This window comes from Euleptes europaea, chromosome 10, assembly GCF_029931775.1.
Source record: "Euleptes europaea isolate rEulEur1 chromosome 10, rEulEur1.hap1, whole genome shotgun sequence".
Lineage (NCBI taxonomy): Eukaryota > Metazoa > Chordata > Lepidosauria > Squamata > Sphaerodactylidae > Euleptes > Euleptes europaea.
Genome location: NC_079321.1, coordinates 53153543 through 53172615, shown reverse-complemented (window position 1 = coordinate 53172615; position 19073 = coordinate 53153543). Strand labels below are relative to the sequence as shown.

Below are 19073 nucleotides of genomic sequence, written 5' to 3'. Positions count from 1 at the left end.
GAAGGTTCTCAAATGGACAGTGAGAGAGGAAAAATATTTGTATAAATATACATTTGTTAATAAAAAGAATATGGGTGTGTGGGTACGAGAGAGAGAGAGAGAGAGAAACCTAGACCACGCAGGGATCTGAAAGTAGACAGCAACTAAACCTTGGATATAAGAAAAAAATGCAACGTTGAAATCATTAAATGGTGGCAAAAACAATGTTTGAATCAGCATGCACCCAAGTTCTTGTCTTCATGAAGATGAAAGGAATGATGCGATCCAGAAGTAAAAACTGGACAACCAGGTTAACTTTAAATTTTCTGATGTATGACCATAGGAGCTTCATTTAGTCTTTTCTAATTATGTTTTTCTGGGTTGAGTCGGAAATATTTATTTTCATACATGAGACTTTCAATCAAACTATTTTTGATGTTCATCACTGCTGTAAAACTGACTGTCTAGATTGCCAGAATTTGAGTTTGTCTGGATACAGTGCTTCCCAGCTTTTTTAAAGTTTGAGGACCCCTTTTCAACATCAGAAAATTCTGTGACTCCCCACACAATAGTAGCTATACTATAAGTATCCACTGATTGAGAAAATACATAATAAAAAGATCCAAATTACAAATCTTATCGTGCATATGGATTTGCAGACCCCTTGCAATCATTCAATGCCCCCCAAGGGTTCCTAGACCCCAGGTTGGGAACCACTGCACCATAGGTTATGTGTAGTAATCCTATGGATGCCTGATCTGCCTACCAGGAGCAGAAAAGAAAAGCATGCCACACCATACATGCCAAAACATATGCCATTTTTCTTGATGGGGACTACTCTGTGTACTGCAAACAGCTGCTTTGACATTTGCTAGTTGACCTTAACAAATATCAATGTTTGAAGAGAAAGAAATATGGCTAGTAGCCAAAAGCTTATAGAAGCGGATTTAGCAAAAGAACACCTTTTACATGCTGGCACTTTCTAGCTCAGACCAGCGGAAGCACAATCCATATTCTTTCTTAGAGCCTCCAGGCTCTAATTACAGCAAACAACATGGAAAGGCCGAGTGCGACACTTCTGTGACATATTGTATAGCTCTCTAGTAGCTCCCTTAATCACGTGTTGAACTTAATAATACAACATCAAATATAATGATACCCTAATAACTCTGATAGATTAGGCTATTTTTTAAAAATGTGAGATGGGGGCAGAACTTTATCCTTTCTGTTATTCATACTGCTAATTAATTGTACAACTAAACACAAAATAGTGCGGATTTCACTTAACATTTATCTGGCGCTATCCTCTGATTTACAAATCAGATTATTGGCTTCCTGAATCTTAAGGACTCTGGAGAAAATATCACCACTAATCATAGAGAACTAAATCTTTTTTCAACAATCCTTTGTTATTCATTTTATGGAGCATATGGTTTCAAAATGGGCCCTTTTTAACATTGGTAAGAAATCAGTAGCACAAACCACCGGGGAGGAGGGGGGACTCCATTTGCTTCTTGATATTTAGTTAAATATGCTTGACTAAATGAAGTCATAAAATACAATGAAAATCTCTGGGATTCATCATCAAGATGTCATTTTGAGTTAGGATGCATAAAACTGTCAAAGAAAAAAATGGTTTCTATCACTTATGCTATTAGATCCCACATTAAATGAAACTGGCTCATACATTATGATCTTAAAAATATTTTAATATACTCTCAATTTCCTGAGGAAGACAGTGGGTCATATACAGATGAGGTACGAATTACTAAAAGATCATCCAAAAACTGAGAATGGGAGGGAAGGAGGGAATTAATTTTGCCATGCCCAAGTCCAGAGTGGTCATATATTGTGCAGCTGGAAGAATGGTGCCAGCATCTGGAAGCCAGCCATTTAGCCTTCTCGGGGTATGATTGTCCCTTAGCCTGGTCCCAAAGCATATGGATAGACATGGAATCAATGTAGGATGAAGCCCTGGCATATATGGACTGCAGGAATATGATGAACTGTGCATCTAAACACTAAAATAAACACCATGTGCACACACCTATATTGAGAGTCTATTTTATATGCTGTCATTGCTGGGCTGGCCTTACTGTGAAGCAGTTGACCCAGTGTGCGGCAGGGGTGAAAAAGGTCTGCCCCCAGTATGTTGTCCATAGATACCATAGTACCTGTCGATGTGTTTCCTGGTATCTGCTTGCTTCTTCCGTGTAGCATTGCCTTCCCAAAACAAAGAGCCCATCCTAGCTTCTCTCTATTTTACTGGAAAAGAAAGTGCTTGAGAAGATACTATTTTTGTATTTTCAGGGAGCACGCATTTGGAAACAGCTGCCTCTAACATTAAAATTAAAATTTCCCTGAAGTTCCCAACTTTTTGTAATTGGACTAAGCCCCGATGGGAGTCATTTTCCCTGGCAGAGAAGTGTTACTTTCCTCCTTCCAACTTTGTTGTGGCAGAAACCCAGGATAAAGCAAATATTATGTAAAAAGTTCAAACATTCCCAGAAACTGGTATTAATACAGCCACCACCATGGTTGTTCTGGCCCCAGAGGACACTTCAATCTCTTTTACAAGATCTCACAATAGTAAAAATAAAGTAAATGGTAACACATTTATGGATTTAGCAGGTGCAATCTACAGATATCATAGAACAATTGAAAAGTAATTTCTTATTTTAACCAAACTGGAAGGTCTTTTTTGTTATTGTTGTTTGCCTGAGATGGTAACAGGAAGGATGCATGCATAACAATATAATGGTAAAATTATTGGAATCAAATCCGCTATCCAAAATCGATTTCCAAAATATGAGCCAAATGCCATGGCTCCTGGTAATATGTTGCCCAGAACAAAAAAGGAAGCAAGTAGGTGAAATTTATGACCAAAAAGTTCAACTACTCTCCAGCAGAAAGTTCAGGCTTTCCTATGCACACATACCTGGGAGTAATCCCTATTGAACATAGTAGAATTTACTTCAAGTAGACATGCATGGGCATCTGCTATAAATCTTCTTAGGAACCATATCTTAGTCTATAATAGAGAAAACTTTCACTGTTTACAAAAGAGTATTTTTAGTGAATAGTTCCTTTCTGCTTCACAAGAAGCCCTCAAGATGGCTAACAATTGATAGAATATAATCATAATGAATATATCTAATATATTTAATTCTCAGTATGATCCATTTTGTGGATACTTAAACCCAGAGACTGGAGCCATGGACAGACAAGTCTTTCTAAAAAAAATTGAAATATGAAAAAAACAACGGATTGCCGATTGGATGAGAGACCCAAATCAAAAAATGTTGAAGATAGACAAGGGAACATGAGATCATGGTTTTCACTATTATTTATGGAAAGCAAAAAAATCAGAGATCTTTACACAGAATTACATTATTAAAGACGGACTGATGAAGACCTGGATCAGGAACAAATACAGATTAAGCCCCTTCCCATCTCTAATCATGTCTCCTACAGATACATATTTAAGTAAGGGAGAGAGAAAAGGCACAGATTTTATAAGATATCAGGACATGTTAAATGAACAAGAGGAAATACAATCTTGGGATGAAATGAAGCGGAGCAAAAAAGTAGACTGGCTAATTTACATCAAATGATCATGAAAATACGACAAGACTGTTATCAACAGACTAAACTAAAAAGAATACAGAATTTGAAAATCTAATCAGTAAAGAGACAGAACATATTTTGGGGGGAAATTACAAACTATAGCTCAAATTTGAAACGGAACAAGAGCAAGTTAAAGTATGCATGATTAAATGGATGGAAATTTTTAAGAAGGAGATAACAATACAGCAATGGGAAAGACTATGGACTAGGTCAATTAAATTCACTGCCAGTAATAATTTGCGAGAAAACTGGTACAAACAATTTTTCAGATGGTACATCACACCAATGGATATTAAAAAGATAGACAAAACATACGACTGTCGCTGCTGGAAATGCAAAGACAAAGACGGAACCTACTTTCCTCTGTGGTGGACTTGTAAAAAAGTTAAGAAATTTTGGATACAGATTCATCAAGAAATGCAAAAGATTTTGAAAATCAAATTTCCAATGAATCCGGAAATTATGTTACTGGGGATGGCACCAGAGAAGCTGGAAAATAATCATAGAGAACTTTTTGGATATCTGATGACTGCATTAAGGATAGCACTGGCAGCATCATGGAAACAAGAGACTGTTCCGGATTTAGAAAAGTGGCAACAAAAAATGGAAGAATACGCGGTGATGGCCAGATTAACTAACATCTTGAAAGAAAGAATTATTGAAGACTCATTGAAGAAATGGGAATGTTATTTTGAATATGCTAACTGGAAACCGTAGGAATTTTTTTTTAATAGAGATAGAAAATAATAGTCACATATCTTGAATAAGTAGTAAATAAAGATAAATTTATTGAGTATAAACACAGTTAAGTTCAGCAATGTTTAAGTAAATATCATAACAACAGAACAATGTTCATGTAAACTGATAACCTGAAGTAAGCACAACATGTATGAATGGAAGTGTTTGTATATGTTTGTTATCATTTGCTTTTGAAAATGTTAATAAAATATCTTTTTTTAAAAAGAAGAAAAAATACATTTTGGGGTTAAAACCCCCCAAAATAATAGAAGTGGCATCTGCAGCTTTAAAAAACAAATGCTCTCAGTCAGGGTTTGTGGCAAGTTTGAGTGGGCCCTGGGTAATAGATGATAACCGGTCTGATAAACCAGATCGGAAGGGATCTACACAATTTGCCTCATCCAAGAAAGCTTGGAGTTGTCCAGCCACCACCTGCTCAGTCACCTTGCTCAAGAATGGCATATTTGTGAGTTAGGGGTGCCATGATGCTGGGAATAATTCAGGAGTGGGAATCGTGAGCATGCATGGCCACACCAATGCGATTATGTCACTTCTGGTTTACACCCAGAAGACGCGCATCGCGACAGGCCACTTTACCACTCAAACACCTAAACTACTGTCAACATCCTTACGTGGAAGATGGTTATTCAGGTACCGTGGATTCAAGCCATGCAGAGATACACAGCATTTCTTCACAATGAAGAAGAGTTGGTTTTTATATGCCGACTTGCTCTACCACTTAAGGCAGAATCAAACCGGCTTACAATTGCCTTCCCTCCCCCTCCCCACACAGACACCGTGAAGTAGGTGGGGCTGAGAGAGTGTGACTTGCCCAAGCTGGCTTCATGTATAGGAGTGGGGAATCAAACCTGGTTCTCCAGATCAGAGTCCACAGCTCCAAACTACCGCTCTTAACCACTACACCATGCTGAACACCCAAAACAGCTTACATCATTCTCCTGTTCTCCATTTTATTCTCACAGCAACCATGTGAGGTACGTCAGGCTAAGAAAGTGTGACTGGCCCAAAGTCACCCAGTGAGCTTCCATGGCAGGGTGGGGATTCAAACCTGGGTCTTCCAGATCCTAATCTGAAATTTTAGTCACTGCATCACACTGGCTTTTGTGCAGTGGTTGTTGTTGACCAGTAGCAAGCAGCTGAACCTGGCTGAATCATGCAAGTCACGTGGTAACAAGTCAACTGACGATTGCTGCCAGGCCTGGCCACAATTCCTCTTCCCAGGGGCAGATTGGTCATTATGGGCTCCAAGACACCTCCTTGTGGGGTACTGCCCCCTCCAACTGGGCCAGGTCTGCCCTATGGCAAAAGGGCTGTATCCAGCCTGCTTGAGGTCTGCACAGTGTGTGGAAGGTGGTACCCAAGCCCCATATGAGATGAGACAAGGCAAGGAAGTGCCTGGACCACTTCACGCCTTTGTGAGGGGAGGGGAGGGGAGGGGGTACTTGGCCTGCCCAAGCCCCATGGAAAGTGAGGCAAGGGAGTTGCCTGGCCCAATCAAGCTCCACACAAAGCAAGGGCAGTGTGCTGCCTGCCCAACCTCTATGTGAGGTGATGGAGGTGCCCAGCCTGCCCAAGCCTCAAGGTGAGATGCCCACACCCCATGAGAGGTGAGGTGCCTAACCCAGCCCTGTGCCAGATAAGAGAGGTGGTACTTGGCCTAGCCCCACCCAAGGTGAGGTACCTGGACCACTCAGGCCCCACTGTAGGCAAGGGAGGTGGCACCTGGCAAGGGCAGGAACACTGCCTCTTCTTCTCTCTGTCTTGTTTGGGGAGGTGGGGCCTGGGTGAGTTGGGGATAGGACCCTTTTCCAGAGCCATTTTTCACTCCCAGTGTGCCCCTGCCTCTTCCCTCAAACACCAAAACAGCACTGGGAACGGCCCTGCCTCCTTACCTTATACTGACAGAAACCAGGGCTGGAAGGGTGGCTGGCAATACTATGTGGTTGGGTAACAATGGCTATTGAGGGCATTTGTTTCTTAAAGCTATAGGTACTGCTTCTATTATTTGGGGGAGTTAACCCCCAATGTTTGTTTGTTCTTGGTTGCAGATTTTTCTTCAAAGTTAGGGCTTTTGTTAGGTTTGTAGAAAGATCTGTCTTGTCTGTTCATAGATCTAATCTCCAGATTTAAGTATCCACAGATTTGACCATGTTGAAAATTAGATATATTGATGATTTGCCTCCCAGAGATTGATTAGGTAAGAACACACCATTTACAAATGCACAGTTTTATGTACAATGTTCAGTGTCCATTAGTCTTCTCTAAATAGGAAATAACATGATTAAAACTATTTACAAATTGTTTTTAAAATAATGGGAGGAGAGGTGTACAATTAGAGCATCTCTGTGTGTTAAGTGCCGTCAAGTCGCTTCTGACTCATGGCGACCCTATGAATCAATGTCCTGTCCTTAACAGCCTTGCTCAGATCTTGCAAACAGAGGGCCTTGGCTTCCTTTATTGAGTCAATCCATCTCTTGTTGGGTCTTCCTCTTTTCCTGCTGCCTTCAACTTTTCCTAGCATGATTGTCTTTTCCAGCGACTCTTGTCTTCTCATAATGTGACCAAAGTATGACAACCTCAGTTTAGTCATTTTAGCTTCTAGAGTCGGTTCAGGCTTCTGCACTAGTATTTAATATGGTTTGATTCCATTGATAAGCTGATAACTTCCTTTGGTCTTTTTTTAAATGAACAAATGTTTAATGGTGAGTTTTATAGCTACTGAGAATTTTATCTACACCTGAATATTTGGCACGAGGGGTTTTTTTGGTCAACTTTTCTTGTAAAGCTGTTAATGCTAGCATTATTTCAAATCCCTGTAAGCTTTTACAGCTCCTACTTTTTACAGCCTAATTTTTTTCCAGATGTTCTGCCTTAAGAATTAAAATGTTTGCATTTTAGTAACATTCCTTATTCCAGGAGCCAAAAATTCAAACTTGGGCTCAACCTGACCCATAAAAATGTGCTATAAAGAAGGGGCATTTATTCAACAAAACTGGGTACACCTGTAAGGGGGGAAAGCCTATTTATTGTATAAATGCTGTCATTCTCAAGTACATATTTTTTGTGACTGCAAACCCAGTTAGAGTTGGTATTTACAAGGAGGGAGAAAAATTCTTTATTCATCACAGCATCTCACCTACAGGTGAGCAGCTACCCTGACGCTACATGGAAAGGCCGAGTGTGACACTTCTGTGACATGCTTGTATAGCTCTCTAGTAGCTCCCTTAATCACGTGTTGAACTTAATAATACAACCACAAATATAATGATGCCCTAATAACTCTGATAAATTAGGCTATTTTTTAAAAATGTGAGATGGGGGCAGAACTTTATTCTTTCTGTTGTTCATACTGCTAATGAATTGTACAACTAAACACAAAATACTGCAGATTTCACTTAACATTTATCTGGCGCTATCCTCTGATTTACAAATCAGATTATTGGCTTCCTGAATCTTAAGGACTCTGGAGAAAATATCACCACTAATCATAGAGAACTAAATCTTTTTTCAACGATTCTTTTTTATTCATTTTATGGAGCATATGGTTTCAAAAATGGGCCCTTTTTAACACTGGTAAGAAATCAGTGGCACAACCCCCCCGGGAGGGGGGTTCCATTACATCACTTTGGTGCCAGTAAGAAAGACTAATGACACAGTTGAAGTATGCAACAACAACAAAAAGATATTCTTCATGCAGGCAGCTAGGTATTCATGCCTACACTCCAATGCAAAGTTAAGCATAGAAGGCCACTGACGTTTAATAGGCTTAGGGTGCAAAGCTGTGCGTTCTAGGGTTCATTTGCACCAGCATGGCCGTTCTTGGGACACTGTATGTCTGCAATAACACCTTCGCAATCTTACAATGCACAAAATACCTCACAGACAGCTACACTGGCATAAATGTTAGGAATCGAGTGCCGTTATATTTATTTTGTGAGTTTGGTAAACACCTCATGACAAATCTCACGCCTCGCTTTCAAGAGCACACAGAGGAAGAGTCTAGCAGTGGTCCGCCACAACAACTGAAATCAGTCTTTCAATATGATCGATGCGGTTTCATACCATCTCGGCATTCATAAAAGAGATTTCACCAGATTAGCAAAAACACTTCTCAGAACTGGTATTCTTATATTTTGGGCATACTTTAATATAATCTCCTTTTAAAAAATATTTTTTTCCTTCTAATTTTCTCCTTCTTCTGCATTCCACTCCGGGTAGGAAACCTGTTCCTGACCACCGCTTCCTAGTTGTGATATCTGAGAATTTTCTGCTGTAGGCATTTGCCCTGAGTCTTCTGTGGTTCTTGTTGAAGCATATGAGCTGTGTATTACTTCTTCTCTGCTTTTCAAAATTTTTGTTTTCCAGAAGTTTTTTACAGCTGCCCTACAAAGGCAAGTCAGAACCAAATTAGAACAAAATTCGGGATGGTTTTTATTAGCACTGGAGCCAGAAAATAGCTTTTAGGAGAGTTGAAAGAGAGGCATCCTCTGTTTGTTCCTTTCTGCTATCATGTCATTTCATCCTGGACTAGGTTTTATTATCTTCATTATCTAACAACAGTTCTAATTGTTTCATACTTCGTCTTTGTTCTGCATCTTGTTTTGTAACACCCAGCTCCATTTTTTCTGTTGTGTATATACATCAGGACTGATAAATTCACACTGCTATGTATGCGATGAAGTGAGCTATTAAGTTTATGCTGGAATAAATATTGCTATTCTTCGAGGTGGCACTGTATTTTGATGATACAGAATGACATTGCTACCCATCTGGAATTTTCTCCTACAGTAGACTCTTGCTATTTATAGAAGTTCCATTCCTGGGATTACCATGAATGGTGAAATTCATCAGTACTGGCTGGGAAGGACTGTGAGACCCCATGGCCCACCATTCCCCTACCCATTTCAACCCTCTTGCTCCTCCCAATGGAGGGAGCTCCAGCCAAGGTGAGTTGGGCGTGGTGCCTGGTTTTGCTGCAGCGCTGTCACTGAGCTGGCTGGCTGGGCAGGTGAGGCTGTGAGTTGGGCAAGTGCCCAGCACCCGCGATTAGGCCTGGATGAATTGCACAGCCAGTGGCGGCAGCTGCTTGGTCTGGAAGAGTTGTGAAGCAGCGGCTGCTGCCACCACACCCAGACAAGTTGTACAGCAGCTGCGACCATAGCTAGACCCTGCAACAGCAGCCACACCAGACAAGCTGCACTGTGGCAGCTACCAGACGAGTTGTCCAGGCCTGGTGGCCTTGCACGTCTTCTGAGCCGGGCGCAACAGTGTAACTGGGCCACACAGTGCTTGCTCAAGACAAGCAATGCTTGTTCAAGACAAGGTGATCATGAGTAGGCAGCGGGACATTCGTGCCCCCTTGCCTTCTCTGTGTGTTGACTGAGTTCACAGAGGGGAAGGGGTTGTGTGCTCAGGGTTAACAACATCACATGATTGGATGCAGACCACAAGTAAGTGCAGGTGATGAATCTGTGAACAGCAAGGGTCTGTTATAGTCCCGTATTTGTTTTTGTTTTTTGCCGTGCTGCTCCCTGTGCCTGGAACAGTTTCCTTCCCCTAACTTCCTAGTGTGTCATCGTACCACTTCCTCTCCTCCTTTACAGCTTCACTTCAATCGTCTTTTAAAGCCTTTCCTAGACCTCCATAGATTCAGGACACCTTTATTGCCTGTCAATAGTTAAACCATCTCTACCCACCTCTTAAAACCCAGAGCCATCCTTGACCATGAAATGATATGAAGTAGTTGTTGTGAATAGTCGTTTATGCATGGGAGTTTTACCTGAGGTTCGTTGCTCACTGGACCCACACTTTCCTGTTGGGAATCTATGCACCAGCAGTCTCCAAGCTCAAATCAAGTCCCTACCCCTTGAAATGCTGCTTTGTAATTGGCTTACTTCATAGTGCTTACTGTGAGAGAAAAGTCCCCCCAAAAAACCCAATTGCCACTTAAAGAAGCATTTTAAGAACAAAAACAAAAAATGGAACAACCTGAAAGGAAGGGGGGGGGGAGAGAAATCCAAGCCTCGGTTTTTAAACCCTTTCTTCTGCTCAGAAAGAACTCCCAGAAAGCAAGAAGCATTTGAATCCCCACCCCTTGACACACTGCTTTGTAATTGGCTGAGAGAGAAACCAAGCTTCCATGTTCCACACTTTGCCTTATGCATGGGGTTTTCATCTGGGCTGAGCTCAGGGGAGATGAAAGAATCAGGTTAACAGAGGAATGGGAAGTCCTGGGATTTGTGAGGGCTGGCAGTGAGGTCATCTCTAATGGACGGAAAACTCATGCATAACTCCAAGGAACAACCGAGACAGACTGGGGGAGAATGTGAGTTAAAGAACCCATGCATAAACAACCAATGACATGTTCTAGAGAGGACACCTCTCCCTGGATGACTCATTCAAATGATAAGCAGAGGTTCATGTATTTCATTTTGACTTCTCACCTCAGGTGCGAAAATGTCTATGACTGGCACTTTTAAATATCCTGTTCTCTCCCTTCACTACTAGAGACCATCTGTGCTAGCAGCCCCCTCCGCCATCTTTGTCCTTGGACATGCCACAGGAATCCTTTGCAGCTGAGGCATCATCCCCCATGCCTTGTCTTGATTAGTGCTACAGTTGTGTTTTTTATTAAAATATTGAATTGCTTATTTTTTAATACTGACATAATTTATGTTGTGTTTACGATTTTATGGGATTGTTTCTCTCATCAGCCACCTCAAGCAGGTCTCTGGAGAGGTGGCATATAAATTCTCTGAACAAACAGATAAATAAATCAGGTAAAAGACCTTACGGTTGGGTAACATGATTAACACAGTTTACACTCTGACACTGTCTACCTACCAGTTAAGAATGATGAACACCATGGCAAACAGCCCACCAACGCAAACAACAACTCCAGTTATGAGAAGAAACACCAGTAGTATATCTGTGGTTGACTTCTTTACCATTCTTGTTTCCAGTTCTAAAGAAAAGTAACAATAATAAACAGTTTTAATGGCATTTTTGTTATCCTTTTATTATTTTCTGGCTGTCCTCGACCAGGGCCAGGGCTTTTTCGGCTCTGGCCCCAGCCTAGTAGAATTCTCTGTTGAATGAGACCCATGCCCTGCAAGACTTAGCACAGTTCTGCAGGGCATGTAAGATGCAAATGTTCCACCAGGTATATGGTTAAGGACAGCGATAGTTGTAGATCACCTGGCTTCCCTGCCCCCGTCCTGTCCTACCACTTCTTCCCTTCCCTCTTATTCCTTCATCTTACCCTTTTTTGCCCTTTTCTTCATCTGTTCCTTCTCTACCCCTGTTGCTATGGCCTTCCTGGCCTTGGGCAGGTGGAACCCCTACAGGTTATTGGCCCTGTTGACTACCATGCTGGCCATACTGGTCCTCCTTGGTGGGGACATGTTTATAGGAGCTAATATGTAAATTAGTGTGCCATCTATGCTAAACTGGGATTAGTTTTAAAGGTTATATTATTATGTTTTTATCACTGTGTATTTTATATGTTTTTATACGGTTGTAAATCACCCTGAGCGAGGGAGTGCCTAGGAGGGTGGGGTATAAACCAAACAACAACAACAACAACAATAATTTATATAGCTATACCAAAGAATGCTGCACCAGATATAAATACGACACAAACAGGTATATGTACTTACCCATGCAAATTTGCACATACTTATCATCTCATTTAAACTGAAACACTACCCATGCAATCCCACCACGTGTGCAATAGCATGCCAGCAGGTCTCCAGCCTGGGCTACCTCTCTGATATGTTAACTTTGCACATGTAGTAGCTGAGGGTCCCATTCAAACGAGATGCTGGATGCATAGGTAACTTCCTCTTTACCACAATTGCCATGATTAAATTAGGCTTTAGAAGCTCCAAAGATCACAGGAAAAAGGAAGCTGGATTAAAGTTTAGATTTCTCTCAAAAAGGATATCAAAGCCATTTTGAACAATTCAAAGGAGCATTATTTAATAGGCAGATCAGTTACAAAGCAGGCGCTCCTAATCTGTAAATCCAAGTTAAATTATGCTGAGAGTTCTGAATATTGTTTTATATGCACAGCGAGCGAAAAAAGCTGCAACATACTAGAAAGGATTAACAGTATACAAGAACAAATTATTAAAGGACTGACATGGGGGGGGGGGATAAATGAACTTGCATAAGCACTAACAGTGGTGCTACTTACCGGTAAAAAAACAACAGCCTTAGCAAACTGCAATAAAGCTATCCTTTTTTTAAAAAAAATAGCACTTTCTTGCAGACACACAGCTTATCTCTAGTCACACAGTGAAAATCCTTGTACAGTGGCTGAAAGCAATATTTTTTAAAAAATCTGCTCAGCCAATCAGCTCTCCATTGGCAAATTAGAAGCTCTGCTGGGCAATAGCCCCAAGTGGCCCCACTCAATGTCTTAAAACACTTGGAAAGGTGTTGGAAGTGGGGAGCTCTGCCTCAGATCTATACAAGGGCATTGCAATATTGATCATCTTATTTTCAATTCCTTTCTAATAATATCTAACATGTAGTTTCCCTTTTTCACCAGTGCCACACATTGCGTGGGATCCTGCCAGCTTTTATTTTGATGAAAAGGGGAGGAAAGAGTCTCCTCTGACCATCAAAAAGGCTAAGCGGGGGATCCTGGGAACTGCATGGGCAAAAGCCGTGTGTGATGGTGTCTCTAATAAGGAGGGGAAGTGTGCAAGATGCAGTAAAAAAAGATGGCTGGATTCAAGCCGCTTAATCAATATCTTCATTGAGGTACCTACTACCCCAAGGTCTCTTTCCCTCTCAATCTCAGCCAATTCAGACTCTATAAGTATATATTTAAAGTTAGGATTGTTAGTTTCAATACACATCACCTTATACTTACCTACATTGAATTTTATTTGCCACACTGTTGCTCACTTACCTAATTTAGACAGTCTCTCCTAGGAGGAGATAGCAAACTTTTACATGGAATATTTTGAAAAGACAGCATTAGAATCGGCACCTTACAAACTTACAGTCTGGTTCAGGTTCGTGGATGATACATTTACTATTTGGAGCCATGGTGAAGAAAAATTAATGGACTTTCTAAACCATCTCAATAATATCCATCCAAACATTCAGTTTACCATGGAAAGAGAAATTGAGGGTAAACTCCCATTTCTTGATACCAAAAACTCCAACCACCCCCCCTACAGAAAAGAGGAATAATCAAAACATTAATGGACTGTGCAAGACGGATCTGTGAACCACAGTTTCTCAAGGAAGAAATTAATCATCTAAATCATGCACTGCTAGCAAACGGCTATTCCAGAAATGAAATCAAAAGGGCCATTAAACCAAACAAAAATCAGAAAACCCAGGAAAAACAGTCTCCCATAGGAAAGGTATTCTTGCCATTTATTAAAGGAGTCACTGATAGGATGGAAAAACCTTTGAAAAAACATAACCTACAAACAGTGTTTAAACCCACCAAGAAAATACAACAGCAAAAGACAAAAGAGAACCCCTCACCTCTGCAGGAGTATATCGTATACCTTGCAGTTGTGGACAAGTTTACATCGGGACCACACAACGCAGCATACAAACAAGGATAAAAGAACATGAAAGATACTGCAGACTTGGCCAACCTCAGAAATCAGCAGTGGCTGAAGATGGACTGACCCAAACAGGACACAGGGTCTTATTCCAAGACACTGAAATACTGGACAATTCTACCAACTATTTTGTCAGATTGCACAGAGAAGCCATTGAAATTCATAAACATCAGTACAACTTTAACAGAAAAGAAGAGAGTTAAAGAATGAATAAGGCTTGGCTTCCTGTCCTGAAAACCTCCAGACTAACAAAGACTACAGTCCACAATAGCCATGTGGATTAGCCCTGGATTCCACATGTTAACAGATCACTTCAGGATACAAAGGTTCCACATTATCATACCACACCCTCATTAGCACAGTATCTTGATACTTACTGGACAATGATTTGCACATTACCTTTAATACTTTGCAGGACAATGACTCAGCTCAAACCCAACCCCCTTCTGACTATATATTACTCTTCCTACACACTTGACACTGAGAGACACTGTCCTTCAGTGTTACTCCTCTGCCACAGCTGCGGGCGAAACGTCAGGAAAGAAAATACCAAGACCATGGTTACACAGCCCGGACAACCTACAAGAATCAATCTCCTAGGAGGGCTTCACAATTCACCTTAGTTTTCACCTTCCTGAATAATTTGGTATCATCCGCAAACTTGGCCATTACACTGCTCACCCCCGATTACAGCTCATTTATGAACAAATTAAATAGCATCAGTGTCAATATCAATCATTGTCAGACTCCACTCTTCACTTCCCGCCACTGTGTCAACTGTCCATTTATTTCTACTCTCTGCTTCCTGTCATTTAACCATCTCATCCCATCTGCTAAGCTTAGTTAGGAGTCTTTGGTGAGGTATCTTGTTAAAAGCCTTTTAGAGGTCCAACTATATAACGTCCACTAGATCACCCTTATCTACATGCTTGCTATGCTTCTCACCATCTTCACCCCTGTCTGGTAGGTGTGCTGCACATAAAATCAGATACAATTTCCCTATTTACCTTGAAATGGATCTTGACTCTGTATTCAGCATCTTCCTTTAACACAAAGATCTCTTTCTTGAGAGCCACAGGGTCCCTAGTGACATCCATGGTGATTGGCCCAGGAGCAGAGTCACATACCAATGTAAACCGAGTGATGGTCACATTGGGGGCTGTTGGGTCTGCCACTACAGGTGCATCCCCCAGCAGGGACTTCTTGTATTTTGCAAGGTTCTCATCATCCTTATCCAGCTCCTGCAATTCCTGATGTGAGGGCAATCTGGCTGCGACATCTGTCACCCCATTGATCGCCAGGGTTGATTCAGCTGGCTAGGCGGGTGTCCCCTACCTCCCTCACTACACCATGTGTCCCTTCCAAAGCTGTGTGCTCAGTGGAAGAGGACGAACATCCCAGATAGAAGGAGTGTACTGTTCTTCGGTCAAGAATATACTATAGCTGCGCTCCCCTGCTAGAACCTCCAAACAAGCTCAAGGTCCATTTGTAGGAGAACGTAGGGCATCTCAAAGAAATCTACAAATTTGGTGAGGCAAGACCTCCCTTTGTAAGACCCATGCCGATTTCCCCTCAGCAAGTTTTATTCACTGATGTGCTTAATAATTCTATTTTTTTTTTTTTACGGGTTCAGAGTCACTTTATTGATATAACATATCATACAATACAATTCAATACATACTGCCCTTACAACAACCGGTCAACTATACTCAACCTTACATTTCCCGTTCAAAAATACAACCATGTGCTTTTAGCTTCAAAGCATCCCAAAGGGATCTGACTTATTCGATTTTCTTGTTTAACTTCCTTTTGATTACTAGTCTCTTCATTTTTGTAAAGCTCCTGCTATTGAAATAAATGTGATTGTTTTGGACTTTGGAGGTAACTTGCCATTGACATGAATGCTGAACTCAATAGAATTGTGGCTCCTGTTCCTTGGTGCTATGACATCTGTATCTGCTATCAGTTCTCAAGCCCCACCCAGAACTTATTACCTTTCACTTAGCTCTGTGACCAACTGTTCCAATGCATCAGCATTTATAATGTATAGAAACCTAATTTCTACATCATGACTGGAACACACATATGCCTTGTCAATGTGAGGATAGTTGAAATCACCCAGTATTACAACATTCAAGCTACCTTCTTTATTTTCTTTTCCATTTCAACAGCCCCATGGTTTTGATCAGGCAGGTGACAGTTCACCCCCACTTTTAAGTAACCCTTAGGACCCGGTATCTCCACCCATAGTGATTCTGTGGAGGAGCTTGTTCCTCTAATGTTTTCTAGCTTATTTGACTCTACACTTTCTTTGATCTACAAAGCAACCTCCCCACGTGTCCCTCCCTGTCCTGTCTATAGAATTTACAGTATATCCAAGGATAACTGTATCCCACTGAATTCCCCCGTTTTGAAATTCCCACTCTATCTAAACCGTCATTTAGCACCATGCACCATGCACTCCAGCTCCATCTTAGCTCAGATGGTTCTAGCATTGTATACAGACACCTGCACCATCTTTTCCTCTTCAAGGATCCTTGCCTTCCTCATCCCTTTGGTCTCCTCACATGGCCCTCCTTTATCCCCCTACTCTCACTTTCAAGTTCTAGCCCACTCCCACCAATAGTATTCTGAGCATTTACCAAATCATCCCTTTGGAATGAGTCAACCCAGAGGCCCCACTGCTTCTGTCAGCTTTCCCCCAACAATTAGCTTAAAAGCTCCACCCTCTGAAGCTGCTAATTCCTCCAGGGAAACTGATATCTACAGCTTGGAGATCAATTATAATTCTAGGAGAACTCCAAGCCCCACCCTGAGACTGGCAACCCGACTCACCAGTGAGACTAAATTACTAGAGACCTCATGTCATCTTGGCTCCCTAGCCCCCAGTCCCTAGTTCTCCAAATATTTATTGCCTACATTTTTTCCTTGCCAATAGGATCTAGAACAAAGTTCCTGAACCATGTTGAGCTGGTGGGCACTTTTGGAATTTTGGCAAACAGTGGGGGCCACCAAATGTGGTGCCATTAGCATTCCTAATCCACCCCCAAACTTGATTTTAAAATAAAGTTTTAATGAAATAAAACATTCAGGGAGAAAAATGAGAGATTTCCATTTTTGTAGGAAATATGGAAAATTTTTAGGAAACAGTGTAATTGCCCAAGCTTACTAATAACTATCCTATTGTAATTAACTGTAGTGGGTGGCCTTAGTTACCATGTGCAAGTCTTTGGGGGATCAGGGACTCTGATATCCAGTTAAATTCAGTAGTCCAGAAGCCAGTGTACAATGGATTTTATCATTTTTGCAGCCACTGTGTATCAGTTTCCTTGCTTGTAAGTTTCTCTACGTTTTGGGTGTCTTCCCAGTTCACCCTGCCCAACAAAGCTACTTGGGTCCTAAGGTCATGTGCCCTTTGGTGCCAACCAAACTGACAACTGTATAGTCTACAGAAGTTGGACTATAAATATTCTGACAGCTTTTATTCCCTGATCAGGTGCAATGTTTGTGTACACTTCATAGTGTCACATCAGCTTAATTAACCAGTATCACTGGTTTCACAGTCAGAGACACAAGACAATATAGATATATCAATTACTTGTTCACTGAAGGCTCTGTAAAAGACGGAGGCAAAAATTTAGTATTCTGTTCTATGAAGACTACTTGATGGGTATAGCTGGTGAAGCTGCATGGAGCTTTCTAAACAATTAAAAATGCCACGGTAGGGTATTTTCACAGATGATGCAGAAATTACTATTTCACGTTAAATATATCCACAGTATGAATAGGCACCCTTGCAACATTTCCCCACTTCGAACTGAGCTTTTTCCATCATTGCATCTCCAGGCTGGGAAAGGTTCAGCTGCAAAACCCCTGCCTACCAATTAAAATGAACCCTACCAGAGAAAAGCAGACAATTCTATAAGTCAGACCTTTATACTTAAGTATGTATTTTTCATATACAAGATAAGAACTGAAGCTCAGACGGACATCAGTTAGCCTACAGCTGCACAGCAGGCCCATGGCCACAACACTCTAAGGACACACAACTCTTGTCTTTAACAAGTAAGGCAACACACTAATGACCATTGTTATGAAGTACTGTATTATCTATTAATGAAGGAAAATATCTCATTCGTATTTATCTCAGTTACTTTGCTTCAAACAGTTGAGCTGCTGTCCAGAAACCAATAAATGGTCAAAATACAAATCTGTTCTCCAGTCTGGGTTTTCTTCAAGTTAGTAACATATATTTTCGATAAGTGCAAAGGCAGAAATGGATAATACAGTTTTACTCTAGAGAACAAGATACTTACCACTTAAAGAAAGCTTTCATTACAATCTGTAGGAGTTTTGCCTCAGTGATTAATACAGGATCTGGCACAGTCCACCTTCTGATTCACCAAGTGATCCAAGGAGTAACTAACTATCAAGCAATTGTGGGTGAGGGGGTGGGTCCAGATATGATTTTTTTTTACAAAAAAGACAGAATGTTCTTCCTCCGGGACAGGACATTGTTTTGCAGGATGCAGGGCACCTTTATAGTTGCCCATAATATACTAATGATGTGCAGTATGTCCACCATGGAAACAACCTCTATCCACTTAATGGGTTATAAAGATGAAATGGTAAATGTGGTTTTGAGAACTGTGAAACCACAGCACTTGATTCATCTAGTACATGGGAAGATCTGTCTGAGGGTTGTAAAAAAATGCTGACGGATTGCGTGTGGCTACAAGTTGCCCTACTTTACTTTTACTTCTTAAAAGTAAACTATCTGATATTGTCACCTTTGATAATAGACTCTTATATGTGAATGTTTAAATCCACAATGTCATACACTGGCACAAATAATTTCTGGAATTAGAAAAGGGAAAGTACGAGTTTTAATTTACAGTGAATTTTCGCTAATGGTACAGTTTTGTTAAGAAGAACGTCATGTATCAAATGACTTTGCAAGAAACTGAGAGAGGAAGTCACAAGAAAACAGACAGGCCTCTTGCCAGCAGCTCTAGTTGCCTGCTACCACTGCAAATGATAGAGGGAGAATTTTTTTAAGTCATATGCCCTGCTATGTTACTTCCAACAAAAACCCAGAAAGAAGGCAGGGTAGCT

The 19073-nt window shown here is 41.0% G+C and overlaps 1 protein-coding gene across 1 annotated transcript in view; it reads right to left on the bottom strand.

Moving 5' to 3' along the window:
- Positions 1–8546: 8546 nt before the first annotated feature.
- Positions 8547–19073, bottom strand: part of SPACA1 (sperm acrosome associated 1) — a 41414-nt gene continuing 30887 nt past the window's right edge. The window contains exons 6-7 of the mRNA XM_056856192.1: positions 11209–11329; positions 8547–8748 (exon numbers count right to left, since the gene is read on the bottom strand). Coding sequence (XP_056712170.1) covers positions 8547–8748; positions 11209–11329 — 323 coding nt within the window. The remainder of the gene's footprint in view (positions 8749–11208; positions 11330–19073) is intronic.